This window comes from Bubalus kerabau, chromosome 5 (assembly GCF_029407905.1).
Source record: "Bubalus kerabau isolate K-KA32 ecotype Philippines breed swamp buffalo chromosome 5, PCC_UOA_SB_1v2, whole genome shotgun sequence".
NCBI lineage: Eukaryota > Metazoa > Chordata > Mammalia > Artiodactyla > Bovidae > Bubalus > Bubalus kerabau.
Genome location: NC_073628.1, coordinates 128,679,129 through 128,692,750, shown reverse-complemented (window position 1 = coordinate 128,692,750; position 13,622 = coordinate 128,679,129). Strand labels below are relative to the sequence as shown.

Genomic DNA, 13,622 nt, shown 5'->3' with positions numbered 1-13,622 from the left:
AGAAAGCCTTCCTGGTGATCAATGCAAAGAAATAGAGGAAAACAATAGAATGGGAAAGGCTAGAGATCTCTTCAATAAAATTAGTGATACCAAGGGAATATTTCATGCAAAGATGGGCACAATAAAGGACAGAAATGGTATGGACCTAACAGAAGCAGAAGATATTAAGAAAAGGCGGCAAGAATACACAGAAGAACTGTACAAAAAAGATATTCATGACCCAGATAACCATGACGGTGTGATCACTCACCTAGAGCCAGACATCCTGGAATGTGAAGTCAAGTGGGCCTTAGAAAGCATCACTATGAACAAAGCTAGTGGAGGTGATGGGATTCCAGTTGAGCTATTTCAAATCCTAAAAGATGATGCTGTGAAAGTGCTGCACTCAATATGACAGCAAATTTGGAAAACTCAGCAGTGGCCACAGGACTGGAAAAGGTCAGTTTTCATTGCAAGCCCAAAGTAAGGCAATGCCAAAGAATGTTCAAACTACCACAGAACTGCACTTATCTCACACACTAGCAAAGTAATGCTCAAAATTCTCCAAGCCAGGCTTCAGCAATACGTGAACCATGAACTTCCAGATGTTCAAGATGGATTTGGAAAAGGCAGAGGAACCAGAGATCAAGTTACCAACATCCATTGGATCATCAAAAAAGCAAGAGAGTTCCAGAAAAACATCTACTTCTGTTTCATTGACTACGCCAAAGCCTTTGACTGTGTGGATCACAACAAACTGTGGAAAATTCTTCAAGAGATGGGAAAACAGAACACCTGACCTGCCTCTTGAGAAATCTGTATGCTGTTCAAGAAGCAACAGTTAAAACTGGACATGGAACAACAAACTGGTTCTAAATTGAGAAAGGAGTATGTAAAGGCTGTATATTATCACCCTGCTTATTTAACTTATATGCAGAGTACATCATGTGAAATACCAGGCTGGATGAAGCACAAGCTGGAATCAAGACTGCCGAAAGAAATATCAATAACCTGAGATACACAGATGACACCACCCTTATGGCAGAAAGTGAAGAAGAACTAAAGAGCCTCTTGATGAAAGTGAAAGAGGAAAGTGAAAAAGTTGGATTAAAACTCAATATTCAGAAAAAAACTAAGATCGTGGCATCTGGTCCCATCACTTCATGGCAAATAGGTGGGGAAACAATGGAAACAGTGGCTGACTTTATTTTGGGGGGCTCCAAAATCACTGCAGATGGTGATTGCAACCATGAAATTAAAAGATGCTTGCTCCTTGGAAGAAAAGCTATGACCAACCTAGATAGCATATTAAAAAGCAGAGACATTACTTTGCCAACAAAGGTCCATCTAGTCAAGTCTACGGTTTTTTCAGTGTTCATGTATGGATGTGAGAGTTGGACCATAAAGAAAGCTGTGTGACGAAGAATTGATGTTTTTGAACTGTGGTATTGGAGAAGAGTCTTGAAAGTCCCTTGGACTGCAAGGAGATCCAACCAGTCCATCCTAAAGGAAATCAGTCCTGAATATTCATTGGAAGGACTGATGTTGAAGCTGAAACTTCAATCCTTTGGCCACCTGATGCAAAGAGCTGACTCATTGGGAAAGACCCTGATGCTGGGAAAGATTGATAGCAGGAGGAGAAAGGGATGACAGAGGATAGATGGTTGGATGGCATCGCTGACTCGATGGATATGAATTTGAGTAAGCTCTGGGAGTTGGTGATGGACAGGGAGGCCTGGTGTGCTGCAGTCCATGGGGTTGCAAAGAGTCAGACACGACTGAGCAACTAAACTGAACTGAGACTCTGACCTGAGCATGATACATACATTATCTCATTTTATCCTTCCAAAATCTCTGAGGTAGGCATATTGGATCAAAAGTGGGTATCTTCATTTGACAGATTAGGAAGGCAAGTCCTAGAGAAGCTAAGAAATGTGTCCAAATCCACAGGACTAGGAAGAGAAGCAGCAGGAATTCCGCTCCCGGGCGCTCTGTCTCCAAACCTTCTCATCCTGTAGGGCTTTGAGGGACACAGCAGTCACGGGACAACCATGGGTCATTGCAGGAACTAGAGGTGGTTTTCAGGATGCTCCTTCTCTTCTCCCCTAGTAAGGGCAGCCTCACCCCCCGCCCAGACTTCTCCAGAAACAGAGGTGTCCTCCTAGACCTGAGTGCAGATTGTTGGTTTGCATTCCTGGACCTCTGAAAGTTCTACCATTGACAGTGATTCCTTTCACCGCTGAGGGCAAAGGAGCAAGGCCAGAGAGCTTCTAGGGACCTGATTCAAGAAGCAACGGTGTGAGAAGCCAGGCCAACAAAGTTGTGAGGCTACCCAAGTTTGTGTTCAGGTTTCCATCTCACCTTTTTATTCTCTTCCCTCCTTTTAACCCCACAAGACACACTCCCTAGTCCAAAGCAACCAGGACCCCCAAATTTCACGTACCACATCCCAAGTTTCGCTTCCCTCTGATAGCGACTCTTTCCCGCAGTGATCGTTTTCATTTTCTGCTATCTCTTCTAAAATTACTCATTCTTGGTCTCATTCTCTTGGGATCCTTTGCAAAAGCCACAGCTAATTTTCTGATAAGCAAACCCTTGTTGAAATATAAATGATGATAGATTAATATGACGCCTTTCCCAAGGGCATCTGTATTTTAAACAAAGAACTCAACGATGTTTCATCCTAATGAAGATTCACAATGGCAGGAGATTTGAAAGTTTCAGATCTGCTAAGATCTCCTGGGAAACAGGAGGGCAGATATTTTGGTCAGAGACAGGCTCAAAGTCCTCTATGAGCAGAGGACAAGGACCTCAGGATGGATATGAACACATTCTCACATTCTCACATTCTGTGTATACACGTTAGCCATGCCAGAGGTCAAGAAAACAGATGTCTGTCAAACACAGAAAGGCAGTGGTTGTTGGGTGTGTGCCTGTGGGTGTGAGTGTGCTTATGTGGGGTGTGTGTGTGTGTGTGTGTGTTAAGAGGAAGGGATGTCAACTGGCTACTGGTCCTCAGCTTGTTTCCAAGAGATAAAAATGACAGCTGTTTGGTTTACACAGCTAATTAACCTGAGGAATGCACTGTGTAAGACTGTTATTAAGGCAGCTGGATAATTAAGTTTTCCCCCAGAAAGGGAGGGAGTGGGGGATAAATAAAGCATCTAAGAGAACAGACACAGCATTGGAGGAGACTTTGTCAGGAGCAGAAATCAGGGCTGGAGAGCTTCCAGGCAAAACCCCACTGGTCCCCAAGCAGCGTGCATCAGCCCAGAGAGGACTGAAGGTCATGGCTCAGCCCCTGCCAGGGCCCACCTGGCAGAGATCATGGCTGACCCTCGGGGTCACATGCAGCCCAGCCAGAAGCCTGGCAGACGTGTGAGAGCTGAACCAACAAAGGCTGACCAGCTCCCTCATTTCATGAATGGGGAAATGGCAGTCTAGACAGAAGCCATGACCTTCTCAAGGTCATGTTCCTCTTCTAAGTGTCAGAGACAGGACCAGACCTAGAAAGTCTTCACCCCCCGTCCGGAGACTTCACTAACCATGACTGCCTCTGGGTTATCCGGCAGCCAGACTGAAAATCAGATGCTCGGTGGTCAGTGAGCCAGCCCAAGGGCAGGTTGACTTCAATAATTATGCAACTGCACGTCCTGATCCAAGAAGTGCTCAGGAGAATTCTTGACAGGTGGGGCGGCCTCTGCATGCAGACACAGGTCCCGGGAGGCCAGTGGGCAAAGGGCTGGGACATGTAGCCCCTTCCAGACACCAGGCCCACGGTCCCTTGGCTCCTTTTTTTATGTGGTCCACACAACCCTGGAGGAGGGCATGGCAACCCATGCCAGTATTCTTGCCTGAAGAATGCCGTGGATAGAGGAGCCTGGCGGGCTACAGTCCATGGGGTCACGAAGATTTGGACACGGCAGAAGGAGCTCAGCATGCGTGAACACAGCAACTCACTGAAGTGGGCGCTATCATCCCTCCTACTTTTCAAATGAGGATCTACGGCTTGGGGAAAGCACAGAAGGAAAGGAGGGTATGGAGACATCGCAGACATTTTCATCCATGCCTTGGGCTTTAGGGGGAAAGGGTACAGTGAATTTACCCAGAGGTTACCTAGGAGCTGGAAGAGAGAGAGCCAGTTTCGGTAAAGACCAGCCTGGGTTCAAGTCCGGACAGTTAATGGGTAGTCAAGGCAGGGAGACCCGGAAGAGCAAAGCTGGGCAGGGGGTTGGGGGACAAGGCAAAGCTGGCCGAGTCCTAAGTCCATTGTCAAGGCTGCAGTATGGACACAAAGGCCAATAGGATGAAGCCAGTGAGACAAAAGTAAGCAGAAGAGGCGATGGGCCGACAGGCTAAGACTGGCCCAGGAGAAAGCAGCCATGCTCTGACGTCAGGAGCTGGGAGAGGCTGTTTTGGAACTGGAAGGCGTCCCCACTGCCCCTGAGTTTCCCCAGAGTTGCCAGGGGGCAGTGAGCAATGCTACAATGTCCAAGAGTCATAAATCCCTACTGCATTTGCGTTTATGTCACCCCAGAAGGCAGGCAGGCAGCAGGGGCTGGGTGATTTTTGCTGGGCTCAGGGCCCACCATGTCACCCCTGCAAGAAACTAGAACAGAGGCGCTAACCAGGGGTTCTGACTTAACTAAGGTGTATATGTGGCAGGAGGGGCTGGCAGAGAGGGATGGGGAGGTTGGGGCTGAGGGGCAGGCCTTAGCAAGGCAGCTTTGTACCATGCCGCCCTCCTCTCCAGCTGGGCCTGGCCACTGCAGTGCCATCTCTAGCCACTCAGAAAACTCAGTTCCTATGCATTTCCATCAGTAGTCTGGGGGATCCGAGCACACACCCAGACCTTCCCATGGGGATGGGGATAATAAGAGCCACCTCATGGAACACTGTGAAAATTAATTGAGATAATTTATATAAAACAGACTCAGTCTAATGCCTGAGACATATAATATGTGCTCAATAAACTATAGCTTTACTATAATATCGTTTAGTAATAAAAATAAACTTAAAAACTGAAATTAGAACTCATCAGAGTTGTATCTGGATTCCTAATTTTCATCACACAGCCACCCGTGTGCCCGGGGAGGGTTCAGGGTCCACTCGGACAGAGGAGTATCCGTGCCTTCACGTATGTCTTCACTGCAGGCAACCAATGGCCTCTGGGAGGGGAGGCCGGGGAGAAAGAAGGAAAGAGAAATCAGACAAGGCAGAGAGGAGGCAGGTAGGGGAGAGAAGCTGGTTCCCCACGGTCAGCTCATTCCCAAAGACAACCAGAGCAAAGAGCGACACAAAAGACCGTTGGTCTAACACTCATTCACGGAAGAGGAAAGCGAGATTTAGAGGGGGTGATCTTTTGCCCAAGATCACACCATGAGTTAGTGGCAGACTTTGGGCTACACACTGCACTCAAGATGCCCTATCCTCTCCTCTTCCGAGAGGTTACATGGATTTATTCCCCCTGATAGACAAGGGGACGAAAGAACCAATGCATCTCAACTTTCACAGCAGCAAAATAGCTGAGGTTTACCCATCCAACGGGTTGCAAAAGTCTAGCCTTCTCTTCTGCAAGCTCCCACGTGTTCTCAAACTGCTGCTTAAGAGCGGGGAGGCAGTTGACTCCCTGGGGCATTTGAGAGAGGCAGAGGGCAGGACAGGATGGAGTGTGGCCTAGAGGGAGGGCGTCTGTCCAGGCAGGCCTGGTACTGAGCCTCTCTCAGCAGCCTCAGGTCTCTGCCTGATTCCCATCCCTGAAGGTGGCTCTGCCCAAAGAGAGGACCCAGCAGAGGACACCCTGAATATTTTAGACATGGCTCAGTGGTACAAAATTGGAGGGTGAGTGGGAAGGGAGCAGCTGGAGTCATTCTGTTGTCTGGAGAGCTCCCCACTGCCAGGTTCCCTGAGGCCGGTGGAGTAATCTAGGCCCACAGGGAGGACTCGCCTGCTGCTGGCTGTCTTTCCCAAGATGGGCTTTCTGACATCCAAGTGGGTGAGGTGCAGAAACCACAGCCACCTCCGCGCAACACCTCCAAAGCCAGGACCCAGTGCCATCTATGATCACAAGCGGCCAAGAGGACACAGGAGGCTAAGACAAGACAGCAGTGAGGCCAGAGGTGGGGTCAGACGCCACGGCATGGCCCTGAGGACAAGGAGCGCCGAGAGAGAGGGAACCACTGACACCCCAAGCTGGCTTTGCAGCCATCAGCCACTCACTCCCTTTCTTGCTCTGTCTTTTTAATGCCAAAGATGCAGAGACTCAAGGGAAAATGACTCCCTCACTCTTTCCTTTGTCCAAATCTGTGTATTGAGGGAGAAAAAAAAAAAAAGGCCAAATGAGACAGGCAGCTGGGAAACAAGAAAACACTGGGTAATTTCCACCTTGAGCAACACAAGGAGCAAGGAAAGACCTCAGACTTACTGAAGAGAAGAGAAAATCAAAGTTCCTACCAGAAAGGTCCAGAAGCAAAGCAGAAAAATCACAGTGGCTCTTTGAAAAACAAATCAGTTGCTTAAATAAGCAAAGCGTTCCAATGCCTGGATTTGCTCAGCTGGGTTCCTTATCAGCTGAACCGCTGAACCTTCTTGCTAACCCCAAATCACTTTGCCTTTACCTCACTGATCTGAGTCCTTTAATGGCAATTTGAATATTTTCCCAGGGGGAAGGATAATTTAGGAGCTTGGGATTAACAGATACACACTGCTGGGTATAAAACAGATAACCAACAGGGACTTACTGTATACCACAGGAAACTATGCTCAATGTCTTAAAATAGCCTATAATGGAAAAGAAACTAAAAAAAAAGACGATAACTGAATCACTTTGCTCTAACCCGAAACTAACACAACATTATTAAGCAACTATCCTTCCAAAAAAATGTTTATTAATTTTCACTGGAGGATACTTTCTTGACAGTGTTGTGTTCGTTTCTGCTATACAGCTAAGTGAATCAGCGATATTAACACGCACATATATCCCCTCTTTTTTGGATTTCCTTCCCATTTAGGTCATCACAGAACACTGAGTAGAGCTCCCTGTGCTGCACAGTCAGTTCTCATCAGTTACCGGCTTTACACACAGTCGTGTATCTATCTCAATCTCAATCTCCCAATCCATCCCACACACACACACAAAATTTTAATTAAAAGGAAATTCTGCAAAATAAATAAATAAATAAAGCCTCCCGCTTCACCCAGGGTGGTGAAACATGCAGACCAAACGTGCAGAGACTGGAGGTAAACAGGTTGGCTCTTCACACATGACAATTAGAAAACCCAGAAGGACAGCCTCCAGCCTACAATCACGCAGTCTTCTGGTAGCTGCAGCCCCACCCTTAGCCCAACATGGGCAGAAGAGAAGGCAGCAGAGAGTGGCTGGGGCGCAGCTCCGTTCCTGCTCTGGCAAGAAGACAAGCCGTGCACACATCCCAGCATCTGTGAGCACCAGCCCTGACTCCGTCCGTCAAAGACGGCACCTCACCCTCCACACACCTAAAGGACCGGTCTCGATCTACTGCTTATGCCCCAGATTTGAGCGACTATCCTGCCCAGGCCCAAGGGCTGGGAAAAACTCCAGCTTTATTAAGCAAAAGAGGAAAAGGAGCTGTTCAGTTATAAGTCATTTTGAGTACGTTTTTCTCTTGCCCATCGAAGGTGGAAATTCCTGAGAAGCAGAGATCCTGCCTTATGCTTTGCTTACATTCCCCACAGTACATGGGGCTGGGCCCACACCAAGTCCACTCTAAGTGTTCAGTGAACAGATGGCGGGCTCCTCGCATACCCCCAGCTCGCCTTCTTCCAGCCCCTGGAGGCCGTGGAGGAAGAACCTACCTCGCCATACTGGGCACAGTAGGTCTCAGGCTTGGTCAGGCCACAGGTGGATGAAGCTCGGAGAAACTGGGTCCTCCCTATGAGCAGGTCCCCGACGGGTGGATAGCAGGCCCCGCGGGAGCATGCTTGCTGGGCACACAGGAGGCTGGGCAAGCCTGAAATCACAAGGGGCTCAGGGGCTGCTGGGGCACAGCCTAAAGAGATGACAGTCTAGCCGGCCACCCCAGTGCCCCCCAAGGAAGCAGGCATCCATCGGCAAGACTAGACCCCCTTCCTTGCCTTCATGCTCTGACCCACTGGTGGTGGGAACAGCTGCAATCCTGGTGCTGTTTGGTTTTTAAAAAAAGCTGATTTTATAGTCTGTAACTCTCAGCTTTAAAAAAGTAGAAGTTGATCCTGCAATGTGGCATCCATATGTGGCTTTTAGAATTGAGCTACAGACACACGCTTGGCCACAGCTCTCCTCACCTGTTAATGGAGCAGCGCTGGCTGCTGGCCGTCTCGGGGACACAGGGAGCGACTTTCATTCTGTCTGCTCCTTTATCTCTAAAACTCGCTCCGCCTCACTTTGCAAATAACCAGCTGGTAAAGAATCCGCCTGCAACGCAGGAGACCCCAGTTCTATTCCTGGGTCTGAAAGATCCCCTGGAGAAGGGATAGGCTACCCACTCCAGTATTCCTGGGCTTCCCTGGTGGCTCAGCTGGTAAAGAATCTGCCTGCGATGCGGGAGACCTGGGTTCGAGTCTCTGGGTTGGGAAGATCCCCTGGAGAAGGGAAAGGCTATCCACTCCAGTATTCTGGCCTGGAGAATTCCATGGACTGTATAGTTCATGGAGATACAAAGAGTCAGACACAACTGAGCAACTTTCACTTCACAGCTGCAGCTCCCTGAACATCGAGAACTCAAGCCATGATGGCTCTGGGACCAGTTAGAGAGTGAGAAGATGGAAAATAAATTCAGCACCAGAGCACTGGGGCTGCCACGAACCACCCTCAGGTAGGAGGAAGACGACATTTGGGAGCCTTTCAAGAGTCTCATCTTCTTCAGAGGCCCCCAGGACAGAGAAACCTCATGGGCATCCCAGTAGATAAGTGTTCCAAACCCCAGGACCCCGGGTGATGGGTGATGTTCACGCTTTGGTAGACTGTCCTCCCACCCATGGCTGGTCCCCTCTCTGCTGTGTGACAGGCCCTGGAAGGACGGGAAGGGATACTCACCAAAATACAGGAGAAGGAGCGGCCTCATCTTCAGTTGACAAGGCGACCTCCACTTAGGACCTCACCTGGGGCAGAGCAAAGCAGCCTGTGTGAAGCCACACAGACCCCTAGGTTGCACTAGCCCTTTGCTGTTTCTGGCTCGAGTTTTCTCAGAAGCCTTTACTCAGGGCCTTGGCCTAGGACACTTCTGAACAGCAGGTGCATCTGTATCCAAAACCTGGAAGACGCTAGAGACCTGGCCCCCTGTCCCAGCTGGAACGTGACTTCCAGGCTGTCCTGGAAGAATGTCACTACATCCTCCTGGACTCCAGCTCCCCCCTCTGAAACAGATGGGAGGGATCAACTCTGCCCTGCCCCCCATGGTCAATAGAGCAAGTTGGGGAGCCAGAAAGGACTAGGCCCTTTGCAGGAGAAGTCTGTGGCCTCAATGTCACCCTAGGAAAGAAGATTGGCCTTTCTCAGGCCCTGGCCCACCTACAGGCCCAATGGCAAGTGGGCTCAAAGAGGTTGGTGGCCTGGAGGGGAGCCCTCTCCTGCTGTTGGCATGGTCTCCAGTATCAGCCATGGCCACCCTGAGGGTGAGACTGTGGTGCCCGCATCTCTAGGCTGAGCAGGTTGTGGAATACAATGGGGAAAGAGAGGGAGGCCTGGAAGTGTTTAAAAAGCGAGTGAGGAATTCATCTGAACTGGGAGCAACTCAAAATGTCTCCATTGATGCACTGGGGCTGTACAGGAGGGCTGGAGTTTGGGAGGCCACAGAGCAGGGATTCTGAAGGAGGCTGGGGTGGGGGGTGATACTCGAAGGGTCCTAGAGGCAGGGTGCTGCCCTGCTGAGGCAAGCCCCGCCCTGCTCATGGGGCGCCCACCTCTGCCTCAGATCAGATGCCCACTCTGCTCCAACAACAGCCACACATTCTTTTGGCCTGGATGGAGGAATGGGGGATTTGGCAAGACGGGGCAAGTGGGGACTGGGGACCCCTGACATCTTTAAATCAAACATCCTGAGGCTTCAAACTCTTTCCCTCCAATCCCCTATCAGAGCAGTCAGGGGCCCAGGGAAGAGACAGGTGGCCTGAGCTCACACAGCTAACTGTGGCCCAAGAGGAAGACTCATCATCTGGCTTCCTCCAGGGGCTGGAACCTCACCCCCTCCCTGCCTGGAACTAGGCACTATGAGAAGTTCTTAGAAGAGGCCAGCCCACCCTCTCCTTCCTTCTTTGTGTCCAGCCCCAGCTCTGAACCTGCTCTCTTCTAAGTCACCGAGACGCTTATCAGATGGGAGAAAGCAATCCGAACAGTGGTAGACTCGACACCCAGCCTTTGGATCCCAGTGGGCTCAGCTGAAGCTCCCAGGAAGAGGAAGGAATCTGGACCTGCAGCCAGGCCCCAGACACCCAGGTACACAAGCCTGGGCCCACCCCGTCCCCCACGGGACAGATGAAGACAGGTAACAGACCTTGCTCCGTGCTGCTGCTGTTCTTTCTCCAGATCACCTCTCCGAGACGCTCCCCTTGAATGTGGGGGTCTCCTCTCCTGGCTCCCAGTTTTTAAACAACGGCCTCACCTCTGGAGACTCCCCGGCTGGGCGTCGCCGGCTGCAGGGCGGGACTCAGGAATCTGGCCGCTGGCACACCCGTCTGCCGTCACAGCACCCCCACCCCCAACCCCAGACAGGACTGGGCAGGTGGAGGCGGTCCGGAGGCCTCATGGCAAGATCGGCGGTGCCCACCTGCTTGCTGTGGGGGGGTGGGGGCTGCAGCAGGGAAATGTGAGTGATGACCGGAGACCAGCATTCCTGGGGACCGGTGGGGTGAGGGGGTGAGGGCCACTCACACTGTGACAGCCGCTGCACTGGGTGCTCTCCCAAGGCTCGTAGAGGTCAGCCTCTCCTGGGGTCCTGGGCCACCCTGGACAGAAGACCACGCAGAGAACAGAAGGATCAGGGCTTGCATATTGGCTATTACAGCCCCAGACCTGTCAGTGAGCTGGAAGGGAAGAAGACACAAACATCGAGGACCCTGGAAAGCACCAGACCCCTCCCAAGGGAAAGCAAAAAAGTGGAAAACCCCTGCTTCTTGCGGGGCGGGGGGGATTAAAAGGCTATGGTTCATCAGGAAGGGGTCAGAGCCCAACCCACCCAAGAAAAGCTTAGGAGGACTCAACAGGCATGAACTCTAAATGTTTCCCCTCTGGCTCCCTCGCAGCCTTGGCAGGGAGCCCAAGGACAGGTAACTACCTGTGAGTCACGGCTCCCAGCTCAGGGAAAGGCTGCTCTCCCAGCCCTTCCCGCTGGGCAAGAATGCCTGCCTGGAGGGCCAGAAAACAGATCTGACCACAAGGGGTGGGAAGGGAGGGCTGAGGCACAGCTGGACTGACTTCCCCGGGCGCCCGCCAGGCCTGAGAACACAGCTGCCTTTGTGGGACGCTGGGCGGCTCCTGGTTCGGGGCTTTGGGCTGCGAGTGAGTGTAATGACAATCACGGGACCAGAGGCAGGGGCTGGTCTCGGAGGACACGGTTCCCCCCACCGGGCGAGGGTCCGAGGGCTTTTAGAGAGATCTGCAAGGACACCCGGTCCAGATCTTGGCGGGGCACAGACTACATGGGCATTGTTTGCACACGGTCACCTCCAAGTTTCTATTAAAAGATTCTCTAATTGAGCTGGTCCAGCCTGTCAGTGTCTCCTAAGCAGGAACTGGAGGGTTGTGTCCAAAGAAACTGGTTTGAGAATCCTTCAGGGCAAAATGGAGGATTTTGTGGATTAAATGGTAAACTGGGCATTTCTAACCCTCAGATTCTCATATAGCCCCAGAGATTTAGATAGGCAGGAGAAATACTCTAAGTAGCCGTTTAGATGAAAAAACAGACATTGCCATACACGTTAGCGGCTTGACCCATGCAAACATTCCTATAAAATCTGGCCTAACAAGCCAGGATCAGCACAAGCAGCTGGCCTCCCCGGGCCCTGCCTCTGCAGCAAGAACACACACACAACCCTACAGCCCCCTGCAGGGAAAGGTCACTGCTCACACCCTCGGGGCTTTAAGCCCACCCGCCTGGTCTCTTTCTCTCCACCCTGCCAACTCCCTGAATGCAGGGCTTCCAGGAAGCCTGGCTGCTCATGGAGCTCTGTCCTGTGCCCACCACCAGGAAGAGGATGTGACGAAGAGCTCAGGAATAGTTAACTCAGCAGAAGGAGCAGCTGCTGCCATCCCAGATCCCCAGACAGGCAGGGCGGGCAGGCAGCAGGAGGCTGAGCCCTTTAAACGCCCCTCCTCCTCTCCCCTTAAGAGGCCAGGAGCCCAGGTAAATAGGTGCAGGCCAGGGCAGGTCCCAGCGTGGTTTGGCTTCACAAAGGGGAAAGCCAATTGCTCTGTGTGGGCCCCTGCACCCCATTCTGCGTTCCCAGCCCAGTCCAGGATGTTGCTTTGGCAAACCCCAAGGAGGGCCCAGCCAGCCAGCCTCACCCCTCGGAGATGCTGAGCACTTCCCAGTGGGGATCTAGCCCCCACCCCCTCAGCCCCCAGGACAGCAGGGCCCCAGGCACAGGCCGTAAACTTCAGAACTGAGTTTGTTCAGAGACAAGAAGTCTAATACAGAGGCAGAAGCAAGGGTAGGACCTGGCAGGGACTAAAAGCAAGCTGGGCACTGCTCCGACAGCCTCCCCTTCACGTCCCCTTCCTCTCCTGCCACCCACCATCCTGCCCCAGAGCCCCCACCCTCAGCTCCCCGGAGCCTTGGCCTGTTAGAACCGATGCTCAGGAAAGGGGTTCTCCTTGACCCCCTGTTCCTCTCGTACTCACGTCTGTCCATCCAGCAATTCTGTTAGCTCCCCCTTCCAAAGGCAGAGGGGGCTGACAGAATTAACCTGGTGACTCAGGCGGTAAAGAATTATCCACCTGCAGTGCAGGAGACACGGGTTTGACCCCTGGGTCGGGAAGATCCCCTGACGAAGGAAATGGCAACGCACTCCAGTATTCTTGCCTGAAAAATCCCATGGACGGAGGAGCCAGGAGGGCTGCAGTCCATGGGGTCGCAAAGAGTCAGACGCGACTGAGAGACTAACGCACACAGGCCCCCAGGTTACAGAAACGACACCGTGTCAGGGCAGGCAAGTCTCCCCCTCTGCCTGCTTGTCTGCCGTCCCTCATGACATCTCAGGGGTGGCCTGAGAAGCTGCCATCTCCATCACCCATCTGACAGGCTCAAGCCATCCATGTTGCCAGGGAGATCAGCCAGGGTCTGATGAGTGAGAGAGAAAGGCCTACGAAGCAAAGAATGGAGGGAAGGAGGGAGAAGAGAAGAGAAGAGGTTGAGAAGGTAAGAAAACCTGGTCCAGGCCATGAATGCCAAATCCCAGGTGTAAGAGGAAGGGACACCGGGTGATTCACGGCTCGGGCACCAGCTGGACCCAGTGAGTCATGGCTGAGTCCTCGTCTGTGGGGCTGGGTGGGCTCCAGGAAGGGCCCTGCGGATCCGCCATGTGACTAAAGCCGGCGTGTCTACGCTCCGGCCACAGCTGCTCAGCCGCCCAGACAGTCTGTCACTCCTCATGCAGAGAGAGGAGGTGGGGCTTTCTGAACTCAGGCTGGA

General features: G+C 51.9%; 1 protein-coding gene across 1 annotated transcript in view; it reads right to left on the bottom strand.

Annotated features, from left to right (window-relative positions):
- The window catches only part of LAMB3 (laminin subunit beta 3), a 191,276-nt gene that overhangs the window by 32,894 nt on the left and 144,760 nt on the right, over positions 1 to 13,622 (bottom strand). Inside the window, exons 2-4 of the mRNA XM_055583108.1 lie at positions 10,488 to 10,938; positions 9,032 to 9,096; positions 7,813 to 7,967 (exon numbers count right to left, since the gene is read on the bottom strand). Coding sequence (XP_055439083.1) covers positions 7,813 to 7,967; positions 9,032 to 9,059 — 183 coding nt within the window. The 5' untranslated portion in view covers positions 9,060 to 9,096; positions 10,488 to 10,938. The remainder of the gene's footprint in view (positions 1 to 7,812; positions 7,968 to 9,031; positions 9,097 to 10,487; positions 10,939 to 13,622) is intronic.